This window comes from Microtus oregoni, unplaced genomic scaffold (assembly GCF_018167655.1).
Source record: "Microtus oregoni isolate MIOR12 unplaced genomic scaffold, Mior012 000009F_ref0000495, whole genome shotgun sequence".
NCBI classification, from domain to species: domain Eukaryota; kingdom Metazoa; phylum Chordata; class Mammalia; order Rodentia; family Cricetidae; genus Microtus; species Microtus oregoni.
Window position 1 is genome coordinate 27,119,542 of NW_024543068.1, and position 27,397 is coordinate 27,146,938.

The window sequence follows — 27,397 nt, forward strand, 5'->3', positions numbered from 1 at the left end:
AAAGCCAGCTTTAGCATAGAGCAAGTTTAGGGCCAGCCTGAGCTACATGAAGCCTTGTCTGAAAAAATAGAGTAAACAATACAAAAATTCTAGAGAAGTTATTCTGTTAAAAGCATGGGCTGTTTTTCCAGAGGACCAGGGTTCAATTCCCAGCACCCACATGGTGACTCACAAGTGTCTGTAACTTGAGCCCATGCTTTTAACAGCCTTTTTTTTTTTCAATGGATTGCACTGGGAAAGCAAGGCTATCAATGTCACTACTCTGGAGACTGTAGGACAGAGCCAGAGATAAACTGTCTTCATTAGAACTGGTGTCTGTGCTTTGCTCTGTTTGTACCATTCAGAATCTTACCTCTAACCTGCCACCAGATGTTTATAAACATCTGACTAAGAATACCGTGCTGTATTTTAAGTAATGTGGAATTCGATTAGTGTTCTAAATAGTTTTGTATTGTGTTTTGTGGCAGGTAAGTATAAACTTGTTACTTTAGGCAGCAAAGCAAATAGTACTGAATAAAATTTTTCCTCATGATTGAGTGTGAGATCAGTTTTTAAAATGATATGGATATCATTGTTTTAAAGTATGTAACTCCTTGTAGACATGCAAGTGGATATTTTGTGGAATAGAAATGCTAAGTGTTCTGTGGTTTGTCTGATAGAGGAAAGGTAACATACAGACATCGATACTGTGGGTAGATTTCTAGTGAATAAAGTTCTAAGTAAGCAAAGTTATTCTGAAAAAGCCAGATATGTTAGCAGATGCCTACAATCCCAGCACTTGGAAAACTGGAAGGAGAAAAGGCAAAAGTTCAAGGCTTTGTTCTAATACAGAGAAGAATCCAAGGCTATCCTTGACTACATGAGTCCTTGTCTCAAGTGTCTCAAGAGAGCAATAAATACACTCCAAAAACTGTTAGCAAGTACCCATTTATCTTCAAGTCTACTGACCAAAAAGTTTTTAAATATTGAAAACTAGAGGACATTGATGGCAATGACATTGGCCAGTTTTTAAATTATACAGTCCTGACTCATTAATGGTTATGTATTCTCTTCTGGTTTTTATTAGTTATTTCAAGCATTCCAAATATAGATAATAATGAATGTTCATGGACAATAAAATTATTATTTTAGATAAGATTGAAATTCTTTTTTAATATTTATTTATTTATTTATTTATTATGTATACAATATTCTGTCTGTGTGTATGCCTGCTGGCCAGAAGAGGGCACCAGACCTTATTACAGATTGTTGTGAGCCACCATGTGGTTGCTGGGAATTGAACTCAGGACCTTTGGAAGAGCAGGCAATGCTCTTAACCTCTGAGCCATCTCTCCAGCCCCCAAGATTGAAATTCTTACAATTTTCCCTAATTACACTATTCTCCTTTCCTTCCAAAATATTACCTAGGACTTGATATTTATTCTCCCTGTTTGTCTTTATAGTTTAGGTGTCTCTGTGTATAGCCCTAAGTTATACGTAGCATTATCTTGCATATCTTAAAGCCACATATATTTATAATACCACTCTGTGCCAAGTTTTTTTATTTAGATTATTTTTGATATTTGTTCAAGTTGATGTTGAGTTCAATTTACTTTCTTTAGCCACTGTGTAATATTTCATTATGGCTGTTCTCTGGTTTCTCTAGTTCTTGATAGTTAGCTTCTAGGCAGCTTGGGGTTTTTCACTTTTATAAACAATGTCACTGAGCATTCTTGTAAATGCGTTCCCACTACTGTGTAAGTTTATCCTAGAGGCTGAGTTGCTTTCTCAGTGTGTGTGTCTTCAGTGTGTGTGTCTTCAGTGTGTGTGTCTTCAGTGTGTGTGTCTTCAGTGTGTGTGTCTTCAGTGCTGTGAGATATTACCAAGTTGTCGAGTGGTTGGTGAACCATCTTCACTTCCGTACCAGCACTGGAGGCTTCCTGCTTTCTACCTCACCTTTGGTGCTATCATCAGACTTCTATTAGTTTGACAGGTATTTTATTGGGATTTTATTGTAGGTTTAGGACCCCTCCTCACCCCAAGTGATAAAGCATTTGTTCGTGTTTATGACTGTTTGTGTCTAGTGACTTGACCTGCACATACGTTTCTCAGTTTATGCTGTGGAAGCATTTAGATAACCTAGCGCTAGTCTTTCGTGGGGTGAGTTGTGTTGATTTTTGATGTTTTACAGGAAAGTCCAACCGTCTGAACTTGTAGGGAGTGTCTGGACCAAAGAAGATAAAGAAATAAACTCTCCAAATTTATTAAAAATGATTCGCCATACAACAAACCTCACTCTCTGGTTTGAAAAGTAAGTTTTTATTTACTCTGTTTTATTATACCTTAGTAGTCATAATGTTAAGTCATATTTAAGCTAAAACTCTGGCTTTACAAAGAAGTTTCTTGTTTTCCAGCTGAGGTGAAAATTTTTCTAAGGCACGAATCTTTTGTTGTTGTTAGATGCATTGTGGAAGCGGAAAACTTTGAGGAGCGGGTGGCGGTGCTCAGCAGAGTAATAGAAATCCTGCAGGTCTTCCAAGATTTGAATAATTTCAATGGCGTGTTGGAAATAGTCAGTGCGGTCAACTCGGTATCAGTATACAGGCTAGACCACACGTTTGAGGTAAGTTTTAACTTGAATGTTTTATCTTTTGGGGAAGGCAGGTAAAATTAATGTAAGAGAATACTTCTATCTATTTTTAAGCAAATATTTTTAAAAATCTGCCCTTTCCCCTTAACTAGAGAGGTAGAATTATTAAAGTATGTATCAGCATATACTGACAAGTATGGACTTTTTTCGGTGGCACATTGGTAGTCTCATAAATGACAAAAAAAATTTAAGTGTATATTCACTATGCAAATACTTCTTAGTTACTTTTAATGTATAGTCAAAAAATAGATAAACCTTTCTGAAACCTAAAATTGTTTTATTTTAAATTATGAAGTAATCTTTAATTTTTAAAGAAAGTTTGGGAGGTACTGAAGTATATGGATATTTTGTGTCTTTTAATTTAAAAATGAACATCATATTCTATGTACAAATTTATGACATGCGTCTTATTTTTGTAAATGTTCTGTTTATTAGTTTGTTTCTCAAAACAAGGGGTTTTTTAGTGACTAAATAGTTATTCTTGTGGATGAATTATAATTTAGTCTGTCATTCTGTTTGGAAAAAACTAAGTTATTTCTGATTTTCATTTGGATATATAATTTATCATGAACTGTTCATTCATTCATTCATTCATTCACATGTCTCTGTGAAGCCCTGATTCTTTCTGTAGAATCAGTTTGTAGAAGTCCTGGGTCATCTTCAGACTTTTGGTATTTCCTTGCTTCTAGTTCTGGGGTACAGTCCATTATCAGCATGGCAGGAAGCAAGACAGCTTGCAGGCAGACATGGTGCTGGGACTGAGAGTCTTTGCATCTTGATCCAAAGGAAGTGCACTGAAACACTGGCTGTGGCTTGAATATGTATGGGACCTCATAACTCACTCCCACAGCGACACACTTCTTCCAACAAGACCACACCTACTCCAGGGCCACACCTCCTACTAGTACCACTCACTTTGAGGGCCATTGTCTTTCAAACCACTTTCCACTCCCTGGCCCCCAAAGGCTTGTACCCAATCTCATAATTTAAAAAAAAAAAATCATTCATTCCAACTTCAAAAGTTCCCATAGTCTCTAACAGTCTCAAACTTATTTTGAGTCTAAAGTTCAAAATCTCATCTGATATTCATGCAGTCTTTAACTATAATCTCCTACAAAATCAAAATCAAAAAGCAGATTACATTCTTTCAACATATAATGGCACCGGATATACATTACCATCCCAAAATGCAGGAAAGGGAGCATAGTGAGGAAATACTGAACAAAAGCAAGACAAAAAACCGGTTGGGCAAACTCCAAATTCTGCAGCTCCCTGTGTCTGATATCAAAATGTTCTTCACATCTTCAGCTCCTTTCAATTCTGTTGACTGCAACACACTTTCTCTTGGGCTGGTATCACCCGCTATCAGCAGCTCTCCTCGGCAGGAATCCCACGACTCTGGCATCTCCAACATCTTGGGGTCTGAGCACATTTAGTCCTGAAGGGTCATCCTCCTTTCTGTCCCTGCAGTGTGTGCCTGGAGGATGGAAGCGTAGCAAATAAGGCCTGAGGAGAACTCACTATTCCTTAATCTTCTAATTTATAGTAGAAAGAACACAAACTCTACAGATAAAACAGGATTATATGTTTTAGCAATTTCCAAAGGAATAAGACTCACAATTTAAAAAATCATTTTAAGTATGCAAAATTTTATCAATCCTAAATTCTTGAGGATCTTTATATATGATTGAATTATATGCAAGAATTATATTCAGTGTACATGTTTTAAAGGCATTGCAAGAAAGGAAAAGGAGAATTCTAGATGATGCTGTGGAATTGAGTCAGGACCACTTCAAAAAATACTTAGTAAAACTGAAGTCAATCAATCCACCATGCGTGCCTTTTTTTGGTAAGTTACTAAATATAGATACTGTATCTTAAAGATGAATGTGTTGTAACCAGAGGGATGGGGTCTTTCTAGATAGGTTGTCTTCATACATATGAATTTATTATTTATCTGTATTGGTAAATAAAAGACAAAAATCTCCATTTCCTTGTCTGAATAATGAAAATCAAAATAATTGCTTTTTAAAGTTGTTACAGTTTTCCTGTACTTCTTCGCACAGCCTGTGAAGACTTGTCAGGTGCAGCTGCTGTTCTTGTTTGTGTCACATCTGCAGTGTTTTCTGTAATTATTGTAAAAGTGCTTTTACAGAGTCTTTATTTTAAAAAAAAAAACTTTTGGGGGGTTCAAAACAGGGATTCTCTGTAGCTTTGGAGCCTGTCCTGTAGACCAGGCTGGGCTCAAACTCACAGAAATCCACTTGTCTTTGTTTCCCAAGTGTTGGGATTAAAGGTGTGTGCCACCACTGCCTATAAAAAAACTTTTTAACACAGAATTACAACATAACTAATATAAATTACATTGGTCAGAGCTTCATAATGTGAACTTTTCTTAAATATAATTATATAACTATAATGTGTAGCTGTAAATACACATTCTGAGAAAAGCATCATTGGGCAGGTTTTGTGAAACTATCATAGAGTACACTTACACACACCTCAGTGTACAAGCCAGTCATTTGATATGACCTCTTTGGCGTTGTTTCCTTTGTTGTTGTTTGTTCTGGATGTCAGGTTAGTCTCATATTCCTGGACTTAAACGGTTCTGCCTCAGCCTCCCGAATAGGTCCCATTGTGCCGTGCCTTTAATGTGAGACTGATGCCAGCATAACACAGCACACTGTTTTACAGTAAACTTTTTTTATAAGTAAAATTACACTCAAAATAATGATGAAACTCTAGCATAGTAATGCATAAGTCAATGACCTAACCATTTGTTATGATTACAGAATATTATCCACCTGGCATAGTTATAGTGCTGTAGGTTTATGTGCTGGGTCAGCAGCAGTCTGTTTATACCAGAGTCGCCAGAAACACCCGAGTCATGCATTGTGCTGTAAGATTACAGCAACTGCAACAATTTCTTCAGCTTCCTTTTATTTGGGGAGTGGGGAATCTGGTCATTAAACATACTATACTTACGATCTGCACTCCAGCCCTTTATTGTAATTTTATGGTACCATTATTGTATATATTGTCCATGGTTTAAGCATAATTATGTGGCATGTGGCTGACTTCACTGTTGGAGTTAGATGATTTATTTAAATCAAAGGCTTTTAACTGTAGCACTATTGATTGAAGTTAAGAGAAATACATTGTTGTGAAGGGTTATCAGTTACATTGTAGGGTGTTAAGCAGCTCCTGTTTACTAGAGAACAGTAGTACTCCAAACTTACAATTACCAGAAATATTTAAACATATTCCCAACTATTTCCTGCAGGACAAAATTGCCTTTAGCTAAGAACCACTAATTTAAATGAGTAGTAATTATGCATAAAAAGGGATTAGAACCTTTTTTTACTGTATAAGTGATAGGCTCCAAGAAGCAGTTTGTTCTACTGTTCTTAAACAAAATTGCTTATTTTGTTGATAGTCACTTAAAGAGCATTGATATTAAATATTTTTTAATCAAATATTAAAATATTTGATTAGACTAAGTTTTAACCCACAGGGTTGGGATATGCTTCGTCTGCCATTTTTTAGAACAGAAACCTTTAATTTTAGTAAAGCATGGCATTCTTTTCTTCTTCTTTAAGCTCTGTGTTACAGATTAATAGAGAGTCACTTCTGGGTCTGGGAGTTTTGCCTTTTTGCCTCTTCAGAAGTGGAACTGCTGAGTTCTGTGTCTTTCAGTTTCCCAAATGACTGATTAAATGAGACAAGTCATAAAATAACTTTAATTGTTTTTTAACTAGGAATATATTTAACAAATATTCTGAAGACTGAAGAAGGGAACAATGATTTTCTAAAGAAGAAAGGGAAAGATCTAATCAATTTCAGTAAGAGGAGGAAAGTGGCTGAGATTACCGGAGAAATTCAGCAGTATCAGAACCAGCCTTACTGCTTACGGACGGAACCAGAAATAAGGGTAAATATTTCCTTATTTATCTTTGAGGGAGATGGCGTTAAGTCCTATGTAATTGCTAAGAAATGTCACAGTGATGTATTATGCTCCATTTGCTGTTGGGAGTTAGTTAACCTTCGCCTAGCAATATAAATATAGGATATAGGTGTCTACACCGTCAGCACTCCCTATGTCAAGTAAAAGTGTCTACGCCATCAGCACTCGCTATGTCAAGTACTTTTTCTGAGAGTGTTGCTTCTTTGTGCATTGGTTCAAGAAGCTCTTCTAAGAAATGACAAAGGGAATGGAACATTCACACAATGGAATAAAAACCCACCGCTGCTCAGTGATAGCCATTTTAGATAGTCTGCATGTGTCAATATAACAATCATAAGATCACTGTGAAGGATTTGGAGAATAGTAGGTATATATGCATCAAAGGGTTTTTTTTTTTTAACATTCTGTCAGTGTTTCATTTTGAGTAATATTTAATATGGATTATACAATACCACAAAATATGGGATTAATTCTAAATGAGAGTAAATTATAATACCATGTTTATGTAGATGAGTTTTATGGTATCATAGTCACTTGAGATTGTAAGTTCCAATCGCTAGTCATGTAACAATTATTCGCTAGTTACATTGTAACTATCGGTCACTATTTACATTGTAACTATCGGTCACTATTTACATTGTAACTATCAATCACTATTCACTTTGTGACTATCAATCACTATTCACTTTGTAACTGTCAATCACTCCTGGCATTAAAAATTATACTAGGCTTTAAACTGAAGCAGACAACTAAAAAAATGCAGACTTGGTTGGGGAGCTCACACCTTTAATCCCAGCACTTGGGAGGTAGAGACAGGCAGATCTCTGTGAGTTCGAGGTCAGCCTGATCTACAAGAACTAGTTCCAGAACAGGCTCCAAAGCTACAGAGAAACCCTGTTTCTAAAAACAAAACAAAACAAAAAAAGCAGAACTTCTTTAAGCCCAGCTCAGAGTCTGCAGTGCATTTCCCGTAGAAATGATGTACTGATGTATTGTAGTTGAGTACATTTGAAATACTCTTTTCTCATTCATGTCTCAGAAACATTTGCTAGTATGTTTCTGTGATTGTTTCTAGGCTTCTTACCATCATTCAGAGCAAATCTGCCTTCCTTAGAATTGAGTCAAGGTAAATTTAAAATTAAATAAACCGAGGCATGATGTTTATGCACATGATCCTAACTCTTGAGAGTTAGTAGCTGGAGGTCAGGAATTCATAGGCAGCCTAGGCAACATAAGACCCTGTCTCTAAATAAATAAATAATGTAGCCATTCACTTTTCAAGTCATAGTTAGCCAAGTTAAGTAGTACTGAAAAATAAAGCAAAGGTTAGGAAAATCTGTACCTGTTGCCTGATAGCATCTTAATTTAGCCAACTTGAATTCAAGAGTCAATAAAACAATAGTGGGGGCTGGAGAGATGGCTCAGTGGTTAAGAGCACCGCCTGCTCTTCCAAAGGTCCTGAGTTCAATTCCCAGCAACCACATGGTGGCTCACAACCATCTGTAATGGGGTCTGGTGCCCTCTTCTGGCATACACACAGACAGAATATTGTATACATAATAAATAAATAAATAAATATTAAAAAAAAATAAAACAATAGTGTTTCTGACACTTGTAGAATTGGACGAATTTTATATAGACAATTTAAGGCTCATTTTACCTACTGCTAAAGTTAAAACCCAGTGTCTGATGTTATATGTGCTCTTAACCATATAAAATTAAATAAAGCTAGCCAGCTGGGCATATTGGCACATGCCTGTGATCCTTGCACTTGGGAGACTGAGGCAGGAGGATCACAAGTTCAACGCAGTCGGGCTGGTGGTTGGTGTTTTGTTTGTTTGTTTTGAGACCTTGTCTCAAAAATTTTTAAATCTAAATCCAATGATTAGATTCCAATGTTAATTTTATTTTATCATCACACAGATGATAAAGGCCATTAGATACTCTAGTACTAAAGTAAAAGCAATGAAGTCTCTGGTTAGTGAAATATCTGCTTCTTTTTCCTCTTTTTTCATTACCATTTGAGCCACATCTCAAGCCCAAGTGTAACTCAGATCATTTCATCATTTTGTAGTTTAAAATCTGAGCTACAGGCTACAGCAATGACTGAGCATTTAAGAGTATGTACTGTACTTTCTGAGGATGAGAGGTCAGTCCCCCGCTCCCACACCAAGCAGCTGATATCTTCCTTAACTTCAGCTCCAGGGATCCACAGGCACCTGTGCTTATGTGTGCACACACACACTCGCATGCACACACATACACAAACAGACACTGTTTTTTTTTTGGCATTTTACTAAATCGTCTGAATTTTCTACTTAAAACTCAAATTTAAGCTTAGAATATATATTTATAGTAAATATTTTTGGACAAACAGTGTTTTCACCTTAAAGGGTAACACAGGAAAATTTAAAGCTATAATTACCTTTAAAATTACTTTTGAATATGCCTTAGTCTAGTTATCACCACATTTTTCCTGCTTATGAACATCCTCCTGCAATTTTCAACCATAATCTCCATTGTAAATTCTGTTGGTAGATGAGTGCTGGTAATCTGGTTGTTACAGTGAGAAGGGGCGTAAGAAGCAAGTGATGCTAATGACTAAGCCGAGAATCTGTTCATATTAATAAACTATGAGGCTAGGATGTGACATCCTCAGAAACTGTACAGTCTCAATTGTAAGTAGAGAGTAGAATGAGCAATCTTTTGGAACGTCTCAAATACTGTGATGTCTTCATTTGTTTTAGTGTTAACATTAAGAGGATCTTATTTTAGTAAGACCAAAGTATATACACATATTTATGTGTTTAATTCTAGAGATTCTTTGAAAACCTTAACCCCATGGGAATTTTATCTGAAAAAGAGTTTACAGATTATTTGTTCAACAAATCACAAGAAATTGAACCCCGAAACTGCAAACAACCGCCTCGATTTGTAAGTTCATTATGATTATGAGAATTTTTTTTTCTGTTTTTAAAATAACAACCCGCTTTCTTAAAATGGTTATATAATCAATAGTTGCTTTGTTGCTTTACTTTACAGTACTATTCTATTTCTAAAATTAGTATACAGGGTGGGGATGGGACTCAGATGAGTGCTTGCCTCTCATACTTGAGACCATTTTGATAGAAACTTGGTTTTTTTTTTTTCTTTATAAAATAGTACTGGATGTAGAAACTAGGTCCACACACATGCAAAGAAGCCTTCCTTTTAATGTCACTTATCTATCCATTTTTTAACCTCCTGATTTTAGAGGAAAGTTATAAGAAAGTGAGCCCCCCCCCCCCGGGCTGGAGAGATGGCTCAGAGGTTAAGAGCATTGCCTGCTCTTCCAAAGGTCCTGAGTTCAATTCCCGGCAACCACATGGTGGCTCACAACCATCTGTAATGGGGTCTGGTGCCCCCTTCTGGCCTGCAGGCATATACACAGACAGAATATTGTATACATCATAAATAAATAAATATTTAAAAAAAAAAAAAAAAAAAAAGAAAGTGAGCCCCCCCCAAAAAAAGAAAAGAAGGAAAGTGAGGCCCAAAAGCAAGTAACTGGATGGGATAATGAAAAGGCAGGGAGGGGCTGGAGAGATGGCTCAGTGGTTAAGAGCATTGTGTGCTCTTCCAAAGGACCCGAGTTCGATTCCCAGCAACCACATGGTGGCTCACAACCATCTGTAATGAGGGTTGGTGTCCTCTTCTGGCCTACAGACATATATGCAAACAGAATAGTGTGTTAGTGTGTCCATAATAAATAAATAAATATTTAAAAAAAAAAAAGAAAAGGCAGGGAAAGCAACAGATGGCGGTGGTGCACACCTTTAATCCTAGCACTCAGGAGGCAGAGGCAGTCTCTGATAGTTCGAGGCCAGGCTGGTCTATAGGTTGAGTTCCAGGACAGCCGGGGCTACACAGCGATACCCCGTTTAGGAGAAAAAAAAGAAGGAAGGCCAGCCAGCGGGTAACAGATATATCATGACACTTAGCATGACTGTGGCTCCAGCCATTACGGTCCTGTGGTTACACTAGAGTACTTTCTTTTACTAGAATTTGCTGCTGCAATTCACAGATTCTCTAGAGGTTTGCATTGACAACAGCAAGAGTAGAAAAAGCCAATTCTCAGTAGGCAAAAGTAAAACAAGGTGTGGAAGGAAATAAAAGCAATCAGAACAGTGTTTCTCAACCTTCCTGATGCTGGCGACCCCCAAACATAAAATTGTTTTCATTGCTACTTCATAACTGCAATTTTGCTACTGTTAAGAATTATAATGTAAATATCTGTGTTTTCTGATGGTCTTAGGTGACCCCTGTGAAAGGGTTTTGAGCCCCCTCGAGGGGTTGCAACCCACAGGTTGAGAACAACCGCTGTAAACCTTATCGGATTCCCTTAGTGCAAGGAGAGCCAGGCATCCTCAGCCCTGTGCACAGGCCCTCTTTCATTTACTGAGTACCCAGAAGGTTCTCAAAAGCTCAGGACAAAGCACTGGGAAGGTGATGCCTCTGTCCTCGCTGGGGCTCAGGGCTGCCTTGGGCCCCTTCAGACTCTCACTCTCCTGCTGCAGTGTGAGACACCTGCAGACTACACAGGCACCTGTGCGACACCTGCAGACTACACAGGCACCTGTGCGACACCTGCAGACTACACAGGCACCTGTGCGACACCTGCAGACTACACAGGCACCTGTGCACATGATAGAAATGAATGCTTTTTAAAAAACTCATGCTCAGTAAGGTTTTTTTTTTTTTAAAAAAAAAAAGCCTTTTTAGGGCCACATGGTAAGTAGTTGACACAGCTGAGATTTTACTCAATTTTTCTGACTAGGTTCCCACTATCAGGGTTTCAGAAGCAAGCAAGCTGGAGTAGGAACAGTGATACTACACTTTCCTGAAGTAATTAAAGTTCTGGTGTAGGGATTGACTGTTCATTAGCTTAAGATCAGAAGGAAAAATTATCTTCTTTTAAAAAACTGAAGCACACTAGGGGCTGGATAGATCACTCAGTAGTTAATGCCACTGTTTGCTCATACAGAGGATCTGAGTTCAATTCCCAGCACCGACATGGCAGCTCACAACTACCTGTAACTTCAGTTTCAGAGAATCTGATGCCTTCTTCTGGCCTCCACAGGCATCAGGCATGTACATGTTATACATACATACATGCAGGCAAAATGCCCATTTATATAAAATAAAAATTAAAAATAAATCACATATAGCATATTATGTCACATAAATTATGTTACTGATAGATGTTTGTGAAATTTACATATAGATGGTGTGAAAGAGAAATTTAGGATCAAGTATTTAGGAGCAAAATGTTGTTTGACAATTTTCAAGAATTTTATCTCTAAAAATATGTTTTAAAAAGGTCTGCTGGGCTGGAGAGATGGCTCAGAGGTTAAGAGCACTGACTGTTCTTCCAGAGGTCCTTAGTTCAATTCCCAGCAACCGCATGGTGGCTCAGAGCCATCTGTAATGAGATCTGGTGCCCTCTTCTGGCCAGAAAGCATACAGACAGAGAGAACACTATATACATAATAAGTAAATAAATCTTTAAAAAGAAAAAAAAGATCTGCTTATGGAGCCCATGATAAACAATCTAATCAAGTCTGGAAAATACTATAAAAATACCATGAGCTACCCTTGAATATTGTGGCTTTTATCACACCCTTTAAAGAGTATGCGCCACAAGAGAGCTGTAAGTATAAACAATGGCATGCAAGGGGGTGCTATTTTAACTGTACTTACTTCTCTTAGCCTAGGAAATCAACCTTTTCCTTAAAATCTCCTGGAATCAGGCCTAACACAGGCCGGCATGGCTCTACCTCAGGCACATTACGAGGTCACCCAACGCCTTTGGAAAGAGAACCATACAAGATAAGCTTTAGTAGGATCGCTGAGACCGAGCTCGAATCAACAGTGTCAGCACCCACCTCTCCAAACACACCATCCACACCACCCGTGTCTGCTTCTTCAGACCACAGCGTGTTTCTAGACGTTGATCTCAATAGTTCCTGTGGTGAGTGTCTAACACAAACCTCTTGGCAAGAGGAGGACTTTGTGTCTTAAGTCGGTCATTTCTTCTTTCCAACTTGGGAGCTATAGAAGCCACAATACCCGTGTGTGCTGCTTGGTTTTAATTGTCACCATGATGTGACAGTCACCTGGGAAATCATCCTGAGGGAGTGTCTGCATACCGCATTTCACAGCTGCCAGGGCTCCGCTGGGGTATGCTGTCTCCTAGAGAAACATGAGAGGGAGTTGAACCCACGCTGCATATGATCACTGCTCCCTGTTCCTGATGGTGGACTGTAGCTGAGCGTACACTAACACAAGCCCTTCTCCTCAGAGTTGCTTCTGTCAGGGTGTGTGTCACACTGACAGGAAATAAAACAAAGACACCGTGTTGATATGAAAAGTGGCATCTAAGTGTAAAAATGGTGCTAAATATAGGAACAAAGCATCATTGTGCGTTGTCTGTGGGTTTTCTAATTCATTGGTTAACAAAAATTTTTTGGAGTAATGGACGATAAAATAAGGACATAAATTCTGTAAAAAAAAATTAAAAAGGTTTATAATAGAGAATTCACTTAGTCTGCAAAAGGGAAACCGTTCCAGGCACGAGTATTAAGTCCATGTGACAAACTGGCATGTCAGAAGATGCTGATAGAGTCTTGTGTTAACTCGTACAGTGCATTTTACTTTTGGTTGGGAATGATGGTATTATGGCAGGGTCTTTGTACACAGCCCTGGCTGTCCTCACTATGTAGACCAGGCTGACCTCATGCTCACTGTATAGACCAGGCTGGCTTTATATTTACAGAGATCCACCTGTTTCTGTGTCCCAAGTGCTGGGATTAAAGGCATGAACTTGTGCATCTTTTAAATGAAAACATCTAAAAAGAAGATTATCCATGTTAGCTTTCTTTTAAAATGAATTTTTCTCTTTCTACTAGGCAGCAATACCATCTTTGCACCAGTCCTCTTGCCGCAATCGAGTAAGTCAGATAGGCTGGGTACAAGGAAATGACGGTCACGGTCATAAACTGGTTGACTGGAGATGTGTTTCCATATTTGGGGGCTAGCAACATTTAAAGAATAAAGAAATGTTTTTCTTTCATCCTTCCCTCTGCCCTCCTCACCACTCCCCAGGCTTCACAGATGCTAGGACAACTACAGTACTGAGCTGCAGCCCCAGACCTGAGAAAATCTTATAAACAGTCTAAGTTACTTACAACTTTGTGCCATTAAATTTCATTAATTTTTGTTTTAATCATTTTTACCTGTGTTTTAGAGACTATCTGAACTTTAACAAATTACTCCCCACCTTCAGACTTCTTAGGAATAAAATTAAGTAACTACAGAGAACACCGACCATGTTTCTTGGCCTGAGATGTAGAGTAAGTCCATCTCAGTTACCTGACCTCTGCCACTTCTAATTCTGCCCCAGAGAAAAGTCCATTGTCAGTTCTTCTTGTCTGTGGGTTACCTCTCTGCAGCTAGCCAACCACAGAAGAGTACGTGTAATCTCCTAAGTGTTTTGCTGCATATATTTTTTGAACATTTATCAAAATGATATATGAGAAGAATGTCAGAGGCAGATAGTGCCACCAGACACTTAAAATGACCTTACAGCAGTTCCCTGTCTCTTGTCCTCCTGCCTCATTTTCAGGAGGCACGCACATTCATGATGTTGTTCTCTCTTTGGGACCCTTACTTTTAGAATTAGGCAATGAGAGGGACACTCTCCCTTGTCTGTGTCATATTTGGGCCACCGCTAAGTCATGTGTAGTGTGCTTGATTACACTGCCTTTGTGGTCTCCTGTTTCCAGGAGCTAATGATTGGCTCATTCCCCGTTGTGCTGTTCTTCAGCAGCTATTGTGTAATCCTCCCAGGTCCTGTCGTAGCAGTTTTCCATGAAGTCAGGCCCCTTAGGAAACTGCTCTGGACCTTTGCAATGCTTTCTCTTTAACCTGAAAGTGTCCTTCTTGGTGTCTCTGAGGCAGTGAGTACATTATAGGCTCCATCACTAACTGAAGCTTCAGTTCCTGTCTTTATTGAAGCTTATTTAGGTTTCTCTTGCTCTATGGTGGAAATGTCCTTTCTCTGTGTATTAGCTACACACGTATAGCACTGGCCCTAGCTCTGCCATGTGGTCCCTGAGCAAGCTGACTTTCCAGAGAAAAGTCTCCAGGTCAGGTGCACAGTGAAGCTGCTGCATGTGGCAGTGAAGAAAAAAGTCTCCTTTTTAAAACAATCATAAAAGCCTGTCTTCAAGGCTAGAAATGTTTCTCAGTGTTCAGTGCAAATACACAAAGCCCAGTAAAAGCCATAACTTTCTAAATCAGAGAGAAATATCAGTACATTTCTCTTGCATCTTACTCATTTTTCATTGTTCTAAAGATTTGGCAATGCTATATTGGTGTTTATTCATTATTTATAGCTGCAATAGTTTAATTTTTTAAATAATCCATCAGATGTGCACATCTTACTGTGATTGCTTGAAATATAGTGGAGTACATTAGTAATATTTATATTACAAACTGTAATTTAGGATTGCTTGCTTATGCATAATCTCCTAGATCTAGATACCTAGATCTCCTTTGCATTGGAAATAGTTTCTGCTTAGAATGGAATTCTTCTGGAAGCTAGTGCACCACCACGTGTGTGCACACATTCTCAGGTGGTTTGTTGTTGTTGTTTTGTTTTACTAGTTTTTTTGAGACAGGGTTTCTCTGTGTAACATCCCTGGTTGTCCTGGAACAACTTCTGTAGTTGGCTGGCCTCGAACTCACAGAGATCCATCTGCCTCTGTCTCCTTAGTGCTTAGATTAAATGTGTACACCACCATTGCCTGACTTTTGTTTTGAATTTTTAAAATGCTTTTAGAGAAGGCCTTCTGTTTTGTTTTAAAGGTGCTGATCGTCAAACCTCGGGTCTCATGCGCACTAGGCAAGCATTCTACCACCGAGCTATATCCTCAATTTTATTTTCTTTTAATATACGTTTTATTTTAAAAACAGTCATTGAATTGCCTAGGCTGGCCTTGAACTTCATAACCCTGCTCCCTTAGTACTTCAAGTAGCTGTGATTACAGGCCTGCACCACCAGGACCAGTTTAGAATTTGATTATTAATCTTAATAATGTGCCTTCATCTAAGTATTAAATGCCAGTTGCTATGGTAGATGCTAGGGTTACAAACACATGCTAATGGTGTTCTCTAGTGCTTAGAATTTCAGTGGGGAAGATAGATGAACAGACAAACAGCTGTGTGAGACTAAACCACTTGACAAACATGGTAGCTGAGTGGAGTTTTGTCCTGTAACTGCACTGTGATTGTAAGCCAGTCTCCTCTCCCCCAGAGACCTTCTTCAGCTCATGTGGAAGCATACACAAGCTGAGTGAAGAGCCACTGATTCCTCCTCCCCTTCCTCCTCGGAAAAAAGTTGATCATGATGCTTCAAATTCTAAGGTAGTCATTCAAACCTGGATTTGCCTCAACTTACGCAGAGTTGTTGATCTACAAAATCGCTTGTTTTTAGAATATTTTTACAGTATGTCAATCATAATTTAGCCACACTCTACAGAGTTTCAACATTTAGATAGTCATAGTTGAAAAATAGCTTAAGTAATTGTTTAATAAAGTTTTTAAAATCTTTTTTTAAAAGTGTGAAAATTCAGATAATCAGAAGTGCATTGTCTTCCATGTACAGATGGGGGTGGTGTTGGAATTCTATTTTAAAGAACCGGAGAACTTTAGACCAGTGCTTCTCAAATGCACAGGCATGTCAGAATCACCTGGAAGACGTCTTACAAGTAGTTATTGAGCTCCAGGCTGTAAGGCTGCAATTGGGCCTGGGAATGGGCTATGCTAAGCCAGCCCTTACTGGGACTGATGCTGTTGGTCCCTGGGTACCACTCTGAGATCTACTGCTTTAAGTGCCATGGGGAAAATTAAAAGTAGAAGCTAGATATTAAAGGCTGTTGATGCCATGTCCTTTCATGCCTATAAAACTGTATTATTTTTATTGGCCTATTGCCATAAATAAGCTTTATAAATTTCTAAAATGTTGGAAACAAAGCAAGATGATATGGGGCTTCATGTTTTTAGATTTCAGTGAAACATCTTATATCCGAATGTTAAACTGAGCCCAGAGTTAAACTGAGAGTAATTTAGTCAGGAAGGTGATAGTTAAACCACATTCATTTAATTTGGCCCTCTAGATTTAACATGACACAGAAAAAAATTTTCGGTCTTTTAAAATTATCTTACATATTTTTCCAGAGACTAGACACGTGCCTTTTTGTTTTGTTTAGGGAACTATGAAATCTGATGATGACCCCCCTGCTATTCCACCAAGACAGCCGCCCCCTCCAAAGGTAAAGCCGAGAGTTCCTGTTCCCGTGGCTGCTTTTGATGGGCCTGTGCACAGTCCACCTCCACCCCCTCCGAGAGAGCCTCTTCCTGATACCCCCCCACCAGTTCCTCTTCGGCCGCCAGAACACTTTATAAACTGCCCGTTTAACCTTCAGCCACCTCCGCTGGGACATCCCCACAGAGACCCAGACTGGCTCAGAGACGCTAGTTCGAGTCCGAGTTCGCCAAGCACTCCTCCCAGCACGCCCTCGCCACGAGTGCCACGCAGAAGCCATTTGCTCAGTTCCAGCCACGGCGCTCTTGTGCATCCTCCAGCTCCTCCTGTTCCACCACGGCAGAACTCAAGCCCTCACCTACCAAAACTGCCACCAAAGACTTACAAACGGGAGCTTTCACACCCACCGTTGTACAGACTGCCTTTGCTCGAAAATGCAGAAACTCCTCAATGACCTTAGCTGTGTGTAGTCATTGACACTGGAATAGTATTTGTAAAGGTTTTAATTTATTCAGAAGAGGCATAGTATTTTAGTACTTTCTACAAATAAAGCTCTTACAAAATGCTACTGATCAAATAAGCTTCTAGGAATTAGAAAAATCATCAGGCATGGTGGCACACACCATTAATCCCAGCACTCTTGAAGCAGAGGCAGATGGATTTCTGAATTTAAGGCCAGCTTGGTCTATAGAGCGAGTACCAAGACAGTCATGGCTACACATAGAAACCCTGTTTCAAGAAAACAAAACCAAGAAAAGAATTCTAAACATTAAAATGCAAAAGCCCTTCACCGTAACCCTCAGGTGATCAGTAGCCTTGCCTCTTCTCAGCTCCTCAGTGCTGCCCAAAGGCCAGTATAATGAATTTCTGTTTGCACTGTAGACTCTGCTAACATATGGCTTAAATGATACTGCACTGAAAGGGGGTAGTGTTCTCGAGGAATCACTCACATCGGAGTAATAGGTACCTTAAAGGCAATGAATTTCCACAGATACAGAGATGTACTATGATGTTACTGGGTTTTCAGCCCTCTTTGACCATCTTCAAGGTTTTAACTTGGTTTTACATCTAGTGAATAACACCTGTTCTTAAACTCTTGATGCCATGTCTTAATGCCAGTATTTGCTGCTGAAGACAAAAACGGAAACTAGAATGGAAACAATAGAATGCACTGTTTATTATTTTGTTAAAATTATAAACAATTCTACATAACCCGATTACAGAAGAAAAGGGGATGCATCTCGTTAAGATGCACCTTTAGTTTTGCAGTGTATGGTGTCTTTAGCTAATGATTTGCCTCTTGTTTGGGAAAACAAAGTTAATATGCCATGTATGTACAGTTTATTTATATTGTATATATTTAAAGATAATGCTAATAACCTATATAAATTTAAGTGACTTGAGGCCTATAATACAATCTGCTATTTTACTAATTTGTAAGTCAAGAACAAAAGTTTCTTATGGCATAGGAACCAACTGCCAACTGCCTTGTCTTCAAAACCTAGTAACTTTCTTTAATCTTGTGTTAATTGAAATTTTTTAAAAGTTTTTCCAGATTGGTAATATTTAAACAGAAAATACTTAAAGCTTTATTAAAATTTTTAATCAGACAGAGGATAAAGCTTTTGTCATTGGACGCCCTCGTTCAGCGTGCTCAAAGCACGTTGTGCTGAGGGCGCAGTAGCAGCAGTGTAAAGTAGCCCAAAGCCACGCTCTTTATCCACCGGTCTGTGGCCTTCTACTGTGCTTTGTATCAGAGTTCTTAACAAAATTAATAAATCACCTCAGTCTTAATTTTTAAAAGATCTGCGATATTGTTTTTCATCACAAAGAACAAAAGGAAGCTGGGTACAGAGGCGCACACCTTGTAATCCGAGTATTTGAGAGGTTGAGACCGAGGGATCTCGATTTCAAGGCCAGACTCAACTACATAATGAGATTGAAGCTTACTTGGGATTCAGGAGACCAACCTCAAAACAAAACAAAACCTACAAAGCTGAAAAAACAAAGTCTAGAAGAATCTCTCATCTGCCTGCCTATTTACACGTGTGTATTTGTGTAGTGTGCATATCACGGATCCAGTGTGAAAGTTAGGCCAACCGGCAGTTCTTTACTAAGTGAGTCCTGGAACTCAGGTCCTTGGTCTTGCTGGCCATCTTTTGGCCCCAGGGAGACGCAAATATTACAGGGTTAAGTTTTCTTTACCATTGAAAGCAAGTAGCAAGTTCCCAGGCAATCTTTTTTATGCATTCAATATGAAAAAAGTAGATGTACAGTAGGAAACTTCTTGAACATAACAATTTTTGATAGGACCTGGGAAGCTGCCTAAATCTATATCCTACAGCTTTGTGTGAGCCAAGAAAAAGCACTGGCATTTGCTTTGTTTCTCTAAGGGCTGATCTCAGTCACGACGAGCCAGGCCACTCCCAGGTAGGTTCTGCTAGCTCCTGCTGCTTCCGGGCTTCGAGACCCGCGCACGCGCAGTGAAACAGCCTGCCGCTGGGCGGCGCGGGCCTTGCGTGGGCGTGACGTCACCGCGTACGCAGCCGCTGGTGGCAGCAATGGCGGCCGCCGTGGACCCGGAGGTGGAGGACCCGCTGTGGAGCTTTGTGCGGGTTCTGGAGAAGCGGGACGGGACGGTGCTTCGACTGCAGCAGTACGGCTCGGGAGGCGTAGGTTGCGTTGTGTGGGATGCCGCCATCGTCCTTTCCAAATACCTGGAGACGCCGGGGTTCTCTGGCGACGGGGCCCACGCGCTGAGTCGCCGCTCGGTGCTGGAGCTGGGCTCGGGCACCGGGGCCGTGGGGCTCATGGCCGCGACCCTCGGGTAAGAGCTGGCGGGAAGGCGTCAGGTCACCGGCGCGCAGCCTTGCGCCTGTACCCAATCGAGGTTGTTTTTCAGGGCAGATGTTGTAGTCACTGATCTTGAGGAGCTGCAGGACCTGCTGAAAATGAATATTAATATGAACAAGCATCTGGTGACCGGCTCTGTTCAAGCCAAGGTACTGAAATGGTTTGTATGGCATTTCAGCTTGTTTTAAGATAACCGCTTTCATCTGCTTTCCATTGATTTTTGCCCAAGTCGTTGTTAATATGTGGGAAACTTTCTGCTTCTCGCTTCTGAAATGAATACTGCAAATTGTTAAAGCATCGGTTAAAGACATACGTTTGACGTTTTTAAGGGGGGAAGAACTAGAAGACGTGACTTCGCCGGATTACATATTGATGGCTGACTGCATATACTATGAAGAGGTGAGTGTCGAGTGCGCTGGCTACTTCGTGTGTCCGGAAGCCCGCATTCCTTCCCATTGTAACGCCTCTGCGTGCGGGGTGTTTGCAGTAAAGACAGTCATCAGGCTCCGCATGTATGTACAATTCAGGATAAACAGACAGGCCTGTGAGTAGTGCTTGAGAAAACTTACGTGCTTTCTATTCTAATTTTAAAAGGGTTTTCCCATTTGGATATATCTTGAAAAATTGAAATTCCTCCCTCCCTTCTCTCTTTCCTTTTCTTTCTCACTGATTATTAACCATGATGTTGAAAATTAAGATGCAAGTCAGACGTGATGGCTCACACCTGGAATCCCAGAACCTGGGCGGCCCAGGCAGGATGACTGGCATACCTGCTAAGCCAGCACAGACCACAGAGTGAGGACCCCCCCCCCCCAAAAAAAAAAATTAGTTAATTTTCAGTGGCAAGAGTTACTACACTTGTGGGGTGAGTTTTTTTTACATATCAATTTATACAGTGTTGAGAAATATTTATTTTTAAATTAATGACTGTTCAGCCAACTGATTGGGTTCAGATTAGGTCAGGAGGCTGGAGAGATGGCTCAGCAGTTAAGAGCACATACTGTTCTCCCAGAGGACCCCAGTTCAATTCCCAGCACCCACATCAGGCCAACTCCCAACTCCAGGGGGATCCCATTCCTCTGGCCTCTGCAGACACTAACAACTGTGCACATGCCCATACACAGAAACATACATACACATAGTTAAAATAATAAAAATAAATCTTAAACCGTTAGGATCAGGCTTATTTTTTGTAGAATATATTGTTGGTTGTTTAAATACCCTAACTTCGGTTAAACGAAATTAGACTTTTAAGATTTGAAACTAACCAGGCATGGTGATACATAACTCCTGGCGCTTGAGAGGTTGGAAGAGGGGTCACTGCCAGCCTAGTCTATATAACACACCCCAGTTCAAGACAGACAAAAGAGACACAGGCAAGTCTGCTTGTGTTTCTGTGGAAACAAGATCTAGTCCTTGGGTTTTTTTTTTGTTGTTGTTGTTTTTGAGACAGGGTTTCTCTGTGGTTTTGGAGCCTGTCCTGGAACTCGCTCTGTAGACCAGGCTGGTCTCGAACTCACAGAGATCCGCCTGCCTCTGCCTCCCGAGTGCTGGGATTAAAGGCGTGCGCCACCATCGCCCGGCTTAGTCCTTGGTTTTTTATCTATCTGTCTGTCTGTCTGACTATTGTTGGAGGGATAGAACTCAGTATAACCAGTCTAGTTGTAGAATGCTGCTTTGTTGTATCAACTCAGAATGGTTTGGTTATAGGGCAGTTGACCTCTTCACCTCCTGACCCCTTCGTATAATAGGAAATTCTTTTCTTTACAGTCCTTGGAACCATTGCTGAAAACATTAAAAGATCTCAGTGGATCTGAAACTTGTATCATATGTTGTTATGAACAACGTACAATGGGGAAAAATCCAGAAATTGAGAAAAAATACTTTGAGGTGAGTACTGTGTGTGGCAGTCACCCTATGGGGGAGCTGTATGTGGTTGCCCTGGCGAGTTCATTGGGCAAAGCTTTCTCAATAAGAACCCAAGGAGGGGGCTGGAGAGATGGCTCAGTGGTTAAAAGCATTGCCTGCTCTTCCAAAGGTCCTGAGTTTTTTCTGATCTCACTAGTCCATATAGACGGTGTCAGGGATCGGTGATGACAAACTTGTCTTTTCTGAGACAGCTTTCAGCGCCGGTCAGCACAGGGCTGGCTTTGTAAGCTCCTCGGGTGATGCGTTTTAAAGAACACGTGGTAGAAATGCGTGGGCGGCGAATCTTCTGTGTTGTTATTACTCATTTTACCTCGTTAATGACCTTCAGGTTTTGGCTGTTGTTTATTTTTAAAGTTTTAAGAGGCGTGCCTGTCTTGCCCATATCTCTCCTTCACTCTCCCCCAGTAGTGACCTAGACCCTTTCATGGGCACAAATTCACCTCTTTAAAAACTGGCTTGTTTTGGAGCTCTCTGTATCGTCCTGGAATTTTGCCTGGCGAAAGAACTGCTTTGGCGTAATGACAAAGCAAGTATGTGAGTCCCTCAGATAACATATGCTAAAATGAGATCCATGTTTTGCATGAATATAAGAAAATGTTACTGAACTTTTGAAATTATGTATAATTAAAGTAATTTGTGTTTAATTAAAACAGAGAAACCCTGTCTCGAAAAACCAAAAAAAAAAAAACATATCCAATGCACGTATATCAAGATCTCAGTTCATGCATTTCCATCCAAATAACTGTTCCAACATAAAGATACAGAACGTTTCCAGGCTTGAAAAGGTTTCCACGTTTCCCTTACCAGTCAGCCATTCTCCAGAGGTGACTGTCATCCAATTTCATTATCATAAGGCTGTCCAGATTACTGAGTGTAACATTTGTGTCCTTGAAATTTACAGCTCCTTCAACTAGACTTTGACTTTGAGGAAGTTCCTTTGGACAAACACGATGAGGAATACCGAAGTGAAGACATTCATATTATATACATCAAAAAGAAGCAACCGGTATGTGTGTTTACAGTTGTTCATGCCTGTCTGTGGGCTAAGGTGTTGTCAGCTCTTCACCTCCACACAGTGAGTGTAACACCCCCTAGGTACAGTGCGTGCCACTGTACTGTATGCGAGTTGACCAAGGGCCTGGAGATTGAAAGAACACACAAAGAGACCTGGGTCATTCGAAAGGAGATCAGCCGAATGCCCTTTATTCAACCTTAGGGAAATCCTTAGGTACCTAGCTGCTGCACAAGGATTTCCGCCCAGGCAGGTGGGAAATTACCATGCCAAAGATGGAGTCAACAATGCCCTACAGCTAATCACCAGGTAGGGCAGAGGGAGCACAGGAACAAACAGAATGTTTTAGCTGGCTGACCAGAAACTGTCCTCAAGATGCACCCCCGGAACAAGGGTAGAGATAGCAGTGGTGGCTGACTGGCTCCAGGCACCGACACAGGATTTCCATCTCTTACCTGTCTTGCCTTGGGTTCTTGGACACAACCCAGAAATCAGGAAATGGAAGGCTGTGCAGTTGGAGGCCAGACTGGGCTGCATAATGGGACCCGATTTCAAAAAAATATATAAGGCCAGCTTTGTTTCTGCTATGCCCTCGGTAACAGGCAAGCTGTCTGCCACTGATAAATCCCCAGCTTGGTGGGCTCTTTTTTTAAAAAAAAAAATATTTATTTATTATGTATACAATATCCTGTCTGTGTGTATCTCTGCAGGCCAGAAGAGGGCACCAGACCCCATTACAGACGGTTGTGAGCCACCATGTGGTTGCTGGGAATTGAACTCAGGACCTTTAGAAGGGCAGGCAATGCTCTTAACCACTGAGCAATCTCTCCAGCCCTTGGTGGGCTCTTTAAAGGCCTTTTCAGCTATAAATTGAATGGCTGTGTAACTGAGCGTGTCCCTCAGCGGTTACTTTAAAACAATGAAATAACCGAGAAGTTTATCCTGACCCACTTCAGCCGTGGGTTTGATTGTCCTTACTTGTTGACCTGTGAGCACGCTGCAGGCCATGGCGAGAATGTGACAAAGGGGACCTGTTCACCTCTGGCTGAGGATGAGAGGAGAAGGGGAGGAACAGGTCCAGAGAGCATCCTCAAGGACTTGCCCGGAAGACCTGGCCTCTTTTGTCCAGGTGCCTCGTGCTAGGGGCCAAGCCTTTGACACACAGGCTTTTGGGGGGGCGTTTCCCAAACTGGCACTAAACATAACCTCAGACAGATGACTAGCTCTCTGTAGCTTCCTCTTGTCTCCGACTTTTTAAAAAGCTAAAGCTAGTTATAACTTTTAAGCTTCAGCCATCTTCCTTTTCCTTTTGGCATTGATCAGTGAAAGAATCTCCAACTAAATGGGACTTTATATATGTCCCCATTTGGGCTTTTCTCCTGCCTCTGTTGTACCTGCCAGCCAAGCCTGTCGAGGGGAGAATGGTGGTGTTTCCGCCTTGTATGCCAGTTTGTAGCTCTGATTGCCCTAAGGCAAAGACCTCAGTTTGACTGATCAGGCTAAAATATAGTAAACTGCACTTCTGATGAATTTGCAGTGGTTGAGTTTGTTCACCATGTTTTCTGAGGGTAAGGATTCTAGCCATAGAGTTGTAGGGACCAGAAGTGGGTGTTAAAACTCAGTCTAAGGAAAGGAAGGTAAGAGGGTTATTATTATAGTTCAGATTGGTTGGTGTTGACGTGAAATGTGATAAAAAGGCAAAGGAAATACATTTTGTGCCTTAAGGGTTTACAGTATTTGCTAAAGCTGCTGTACTGGCCGGGCGGTGGTGGCGCACGCCTTTAATCCCAGCACTTGGGAGGCAGAGGCAGGCGGATCTCTGGGAGTTCGAGGCCAGCCTGGTCTATAAGAGCTAGTTCCAGGACAGGCTCCAAAACCACAGAGAAACCCTGTCTCGAAAAACCAAAAAAAAAAAAGTAGATTTTTTGAGGCATAAATATTTTTATGTTTCTGAATATAAAGAGTTGTTTTGATTTTGCAAAGACCTATTTCCCTTTCATATTGATATTCTCATTTCATACATTTACCCTTTTCAAAGCGTACATCTTGGTGTTTTTAGTATGTTCAGAGTTCTATAAGCACTGCTTTCTATTTTTAAGTGTTTTCATCACACAGAAATGCCGCTAGCCCTCCCTCTGTGCTGACCATCGTGTGTGCTTTTCGTATAGCCTTATCGTATGTGCTTTTGTGTCTGGCTCCCTTCATTCAGCAAGTGTGTTCCTCGGTGTGCCCTGCTCTGGCTTAGACTCTTTCTATGTCTGGTCACATCCTTGCGTGTGGTTCTGGTCATCTGATTCACCCGTTCATTCGTCAGCTGGTGACTCCCTCGTTTGCCTCTTACCTGTGAGGAGGATGCAGCTGGGAACACTCTTCTGTGTGTTTTCCGGGTCCTGGGTCTGTGTGAATCTAGAGGCTGCATAGGTGTGGTGAAGAGCGGCTCTTCCGTCTTTACATTTCCACCATTGCTGTGCACGGGCTCCCCCGCCATATCCTCACCAGCGCTTGCTCCTGCCTATCATGTGACTGTAGCCATTGAAGATGTGGAGTAGGAACTCATGCAGTTTTTATTTCCTTTCTCTTAATGATCAGTGATATTCAGTACCTTCTGTGTCACTAGAGAAATATTTACCCATTTTCAAAGTGAGTTGTCTTAAATATTCTAAGTCTCCTTTGCCTATTGATACCAGATGTGTGATTTGAAAATAATTTCTCCTATTGTGTGGGTGTCTGAAATTTTTTGGTAGTGTAGTTTTTGCAGCAGAAAGGTTTTTTTATTTGTTTTTTTTTTTAATTTTTTTTTAATTTTTATTGAGCTCTACATTTTTCTCTGCTCCCCTCCCTGCCTTTCCCCTCCCCCTTCAACCCTCTCCCAAAGTCCCTATGCTCCCAATTTACCCAGGAGATTTTGTCTTTTAGCAGAAAGGTTTTTGATTTTAATAGCATTTCTACGTCTGCTTTCTGTTGATTGCTTTAGATAGCAATAAAGAACCATCTCTAAACATTGTACACGAATGCAGTTCACTTGAATTGCACGTAGCCACTACTGGGTGTATCATAGAGTATAAAATACCTAATAAATAGTTGGTGATGTGAAATTAATGTTTAACCCCCCACCCCTTTTCCTTATAGAAACTGCCATCATGAAACCCTTTTCCGTCTTAGCCCCGCCCCTGACACCCTGGGTGAGGCCCAGATGTGAATGGAGCATGTGCGTACAGCATGGAAGATTGCACTACAGTTTCTCCAGCATGTCCTTGGATGACGACCACCGCGGACTGCCCCAGTGTGAAACGCCTGCCTGCCCTGGGCTGAAATCTAGCTAGGTTACTTAGCTCAGCACCGGGTCTGCTTAAAAGAAACAGTGGGATGGATCACTCAAATAAAAATACATTTCAGGTTAGCCTCAAGCATGGTTGATTCGGCACGTTTTCAAGAAACTAGAGATAAGTCGCTCCAGTTCCTAATACCTGCTACTCTATAGCAGTGTTCTGAGGACTGGTCATGGTGGCCCACGCCTTTAATCCTAGCACTGGGGAGGCAGAGGCAGGCACTCTGAATTACAGACCAGCCTGGTACACAGAGCCAGTTCCAGGAATAATGAGACCCTGTCTCAAGAAAGAAAGAAACTAGAGATAAGTCAACTCAATTAGTAATCATAATTGTAATTGTCTCTTACTGTATAATGCTTAACTTAGAAGCAGTAAATTTCAATTTGTGTTTGAAGTAAATCCCAAAGACAGTCAGTCACACTTTACATAGTTGTGTAGTAATGATTCTTTTTCTTCTGTCTTTAATACTTACATGTTCTTTTAAAAGAAACTGCAAATATTATTTTGCTTCTTTACTGGCTAGTGTTTTCTTTTCCTCCATCACAGGTAGGTGAGTGATTTTGAGAGTTAAGGGCACTGTGGTGAGTCTAAGACAGATGCTGTCTCTGAAGGAAGGCATGAGCAGAGAGCCAGTGCAGGCTTCCGTGCTCACATGGTTCAGCAGTCTCTCGTATATACCGTCCAAGAAAATCTGATTTGAAAATACCAGTATTAAGACATCATGTTTATATGAAACTGATTTTTTTTGAGTAACTAAAACTTAGTTCAGTGTACATTTATCAAATGCTTTTTGCTGGTTGTCTCATTTTTGTTCCAATCTGCTCACATAGACTAATCTGTCAATGACTTGAACAACACTACCAGTTCCAAAAAGTAGTAACCAGATGGAATTCTGGAATTTTCAGTCATTGGTGCTAGATGGCACATTTCATGTGTTGGAATAAACATCATGTTTGAAACCTTGTGACTCTGAATGCTTCCAAAACGGCTTTGAAGAGATGAACATTTTCAGCGAACAACTGCCTTCCAGAAAGCAATAGCAGCTCCGTTTAGAGACATTGAGACAAGACTCAGAGCTCAGAACAGTGCTTTATTTGGGAACTTTCTTAGGTTTCTAAAGCTTGCTTACTGTAACATTTTCAAAATACTGTGTCCGTATGGACCTCCTCTTGAAGCAGTTTGCCCCAGGCAGTGAGTAGAAAGGCTCAATGTGTGATGCTTTGGAGGTAACAGCTCACACTTTGCAGCTTGCTCAATAGCACGGAATTCATACCTGAGCATAGGCCTGAGACGCCCTCAGCTTCTGACCCCCCTT

General features: G+C 40.6%; 2 protein-coding genes across 5 annotated transcripts in view; both read left to right on the top strand.

The window, feature by feature from the left end:
- Positions 1–18,753, top strand: part of Sos2 (SOS Ras/Rho guanine nucleotide exchange factor 2) — a 101,630-nt gene extending 82,877 nt beyond the window's left edge. For 3 of the 4 annotated variants that reach the window (XM_041658369.1, XM_041658370.1, XM_041658372.1), the window contains 9 exons: positions 2,171–2,290; positions 2,440–2,602; positions 4,361–4,478; positions 6,388–6,560; positions 9,411–9,527; positions 12,342–12,603; positions 13,541–13,582; positions 15,949–16,058; positions 16,904–18,753. In XM_041658369.1, coding sequence (XP_041514303.1) covers positions 2,171–2,290; positions 2,440–2,602; positions 4,361–4,478; positions 6,388–6,560; positions 9,411–9,527; positions 12,342–12,603; positions 13,541–13,582; positions 15,949–16,058; positions 16,904–17,413 — 1,615 coding nt within the window. In that variant the 3' untranslated portion in view covers positions 17,414–18,753. The remainder of the gene's footprint in view (positions 1–2,170; positions 2,291–2,439; positions 2,603–4,360; positions 4,479–6,387; positions 6,561–9,410; positions 9,528–12,341; positions 12,604–13,540; positions 13,583–15,948; positions 16,059–16,903) is intronic. The other variant, XM_041658371.1, reaches the window with a different exon arrangement.
- Positions 18,754–19,495: 742 nt separating this feature from the next.
- Positions 19,496–27,037, top strand: Vcpkmt (valosin containing protein lysine methyltransferase). The gene is made up of 6 exons (XM_041658430.1): positions 19,496–19,786; positions 19,862–19,972; positions 20,142–20,211; positions 21,583–21,702; positions 22,643–22,747; positions 25,883–27,037. The coding sequence occupies exons 1-6, from the start codon at positions 19,521–19,523 to the stop codon at positions 25,895–25,897; spliced, it is 687 nt and encodes a 228-aa protein (XP_041514364.1). The 5' UTR covers positions 19,496–19,520; the 3' UTR covers positions 25,898–27,037.
- The last annotated feature ends 360 nt before the right edge of the window (positions 27,038–27,397 follow it).

What these genes read in the sequence shown, in the direction of transcription:
- Vcpkmt (XM_041658430.1), top strand. Translation starts at nt 19,521, where the DNA reads ATGGCGGCCGCCGTGGACCCGGAGGTGGAGGACCCGCTGTGGAGCTTT. An exon ending in CTCATGGCCGCGACCCTCGG is followed by an intron (nt 19,787 to 19,861) that starts GTAAGAGCTGGC and finishes GTTGTTTTTCAG; the next exon opens with GGCAGATGTTGTAGTCACTG. An exon ending in TTGAGAAAAAATACTTTGAG is followed by an intron (nt 21,703 to 22,642) that starts GTGAGTACTGTG and finishes TGAAATTTACAG; the next exon opens with CTCCTTCAACTAGACTTTGA.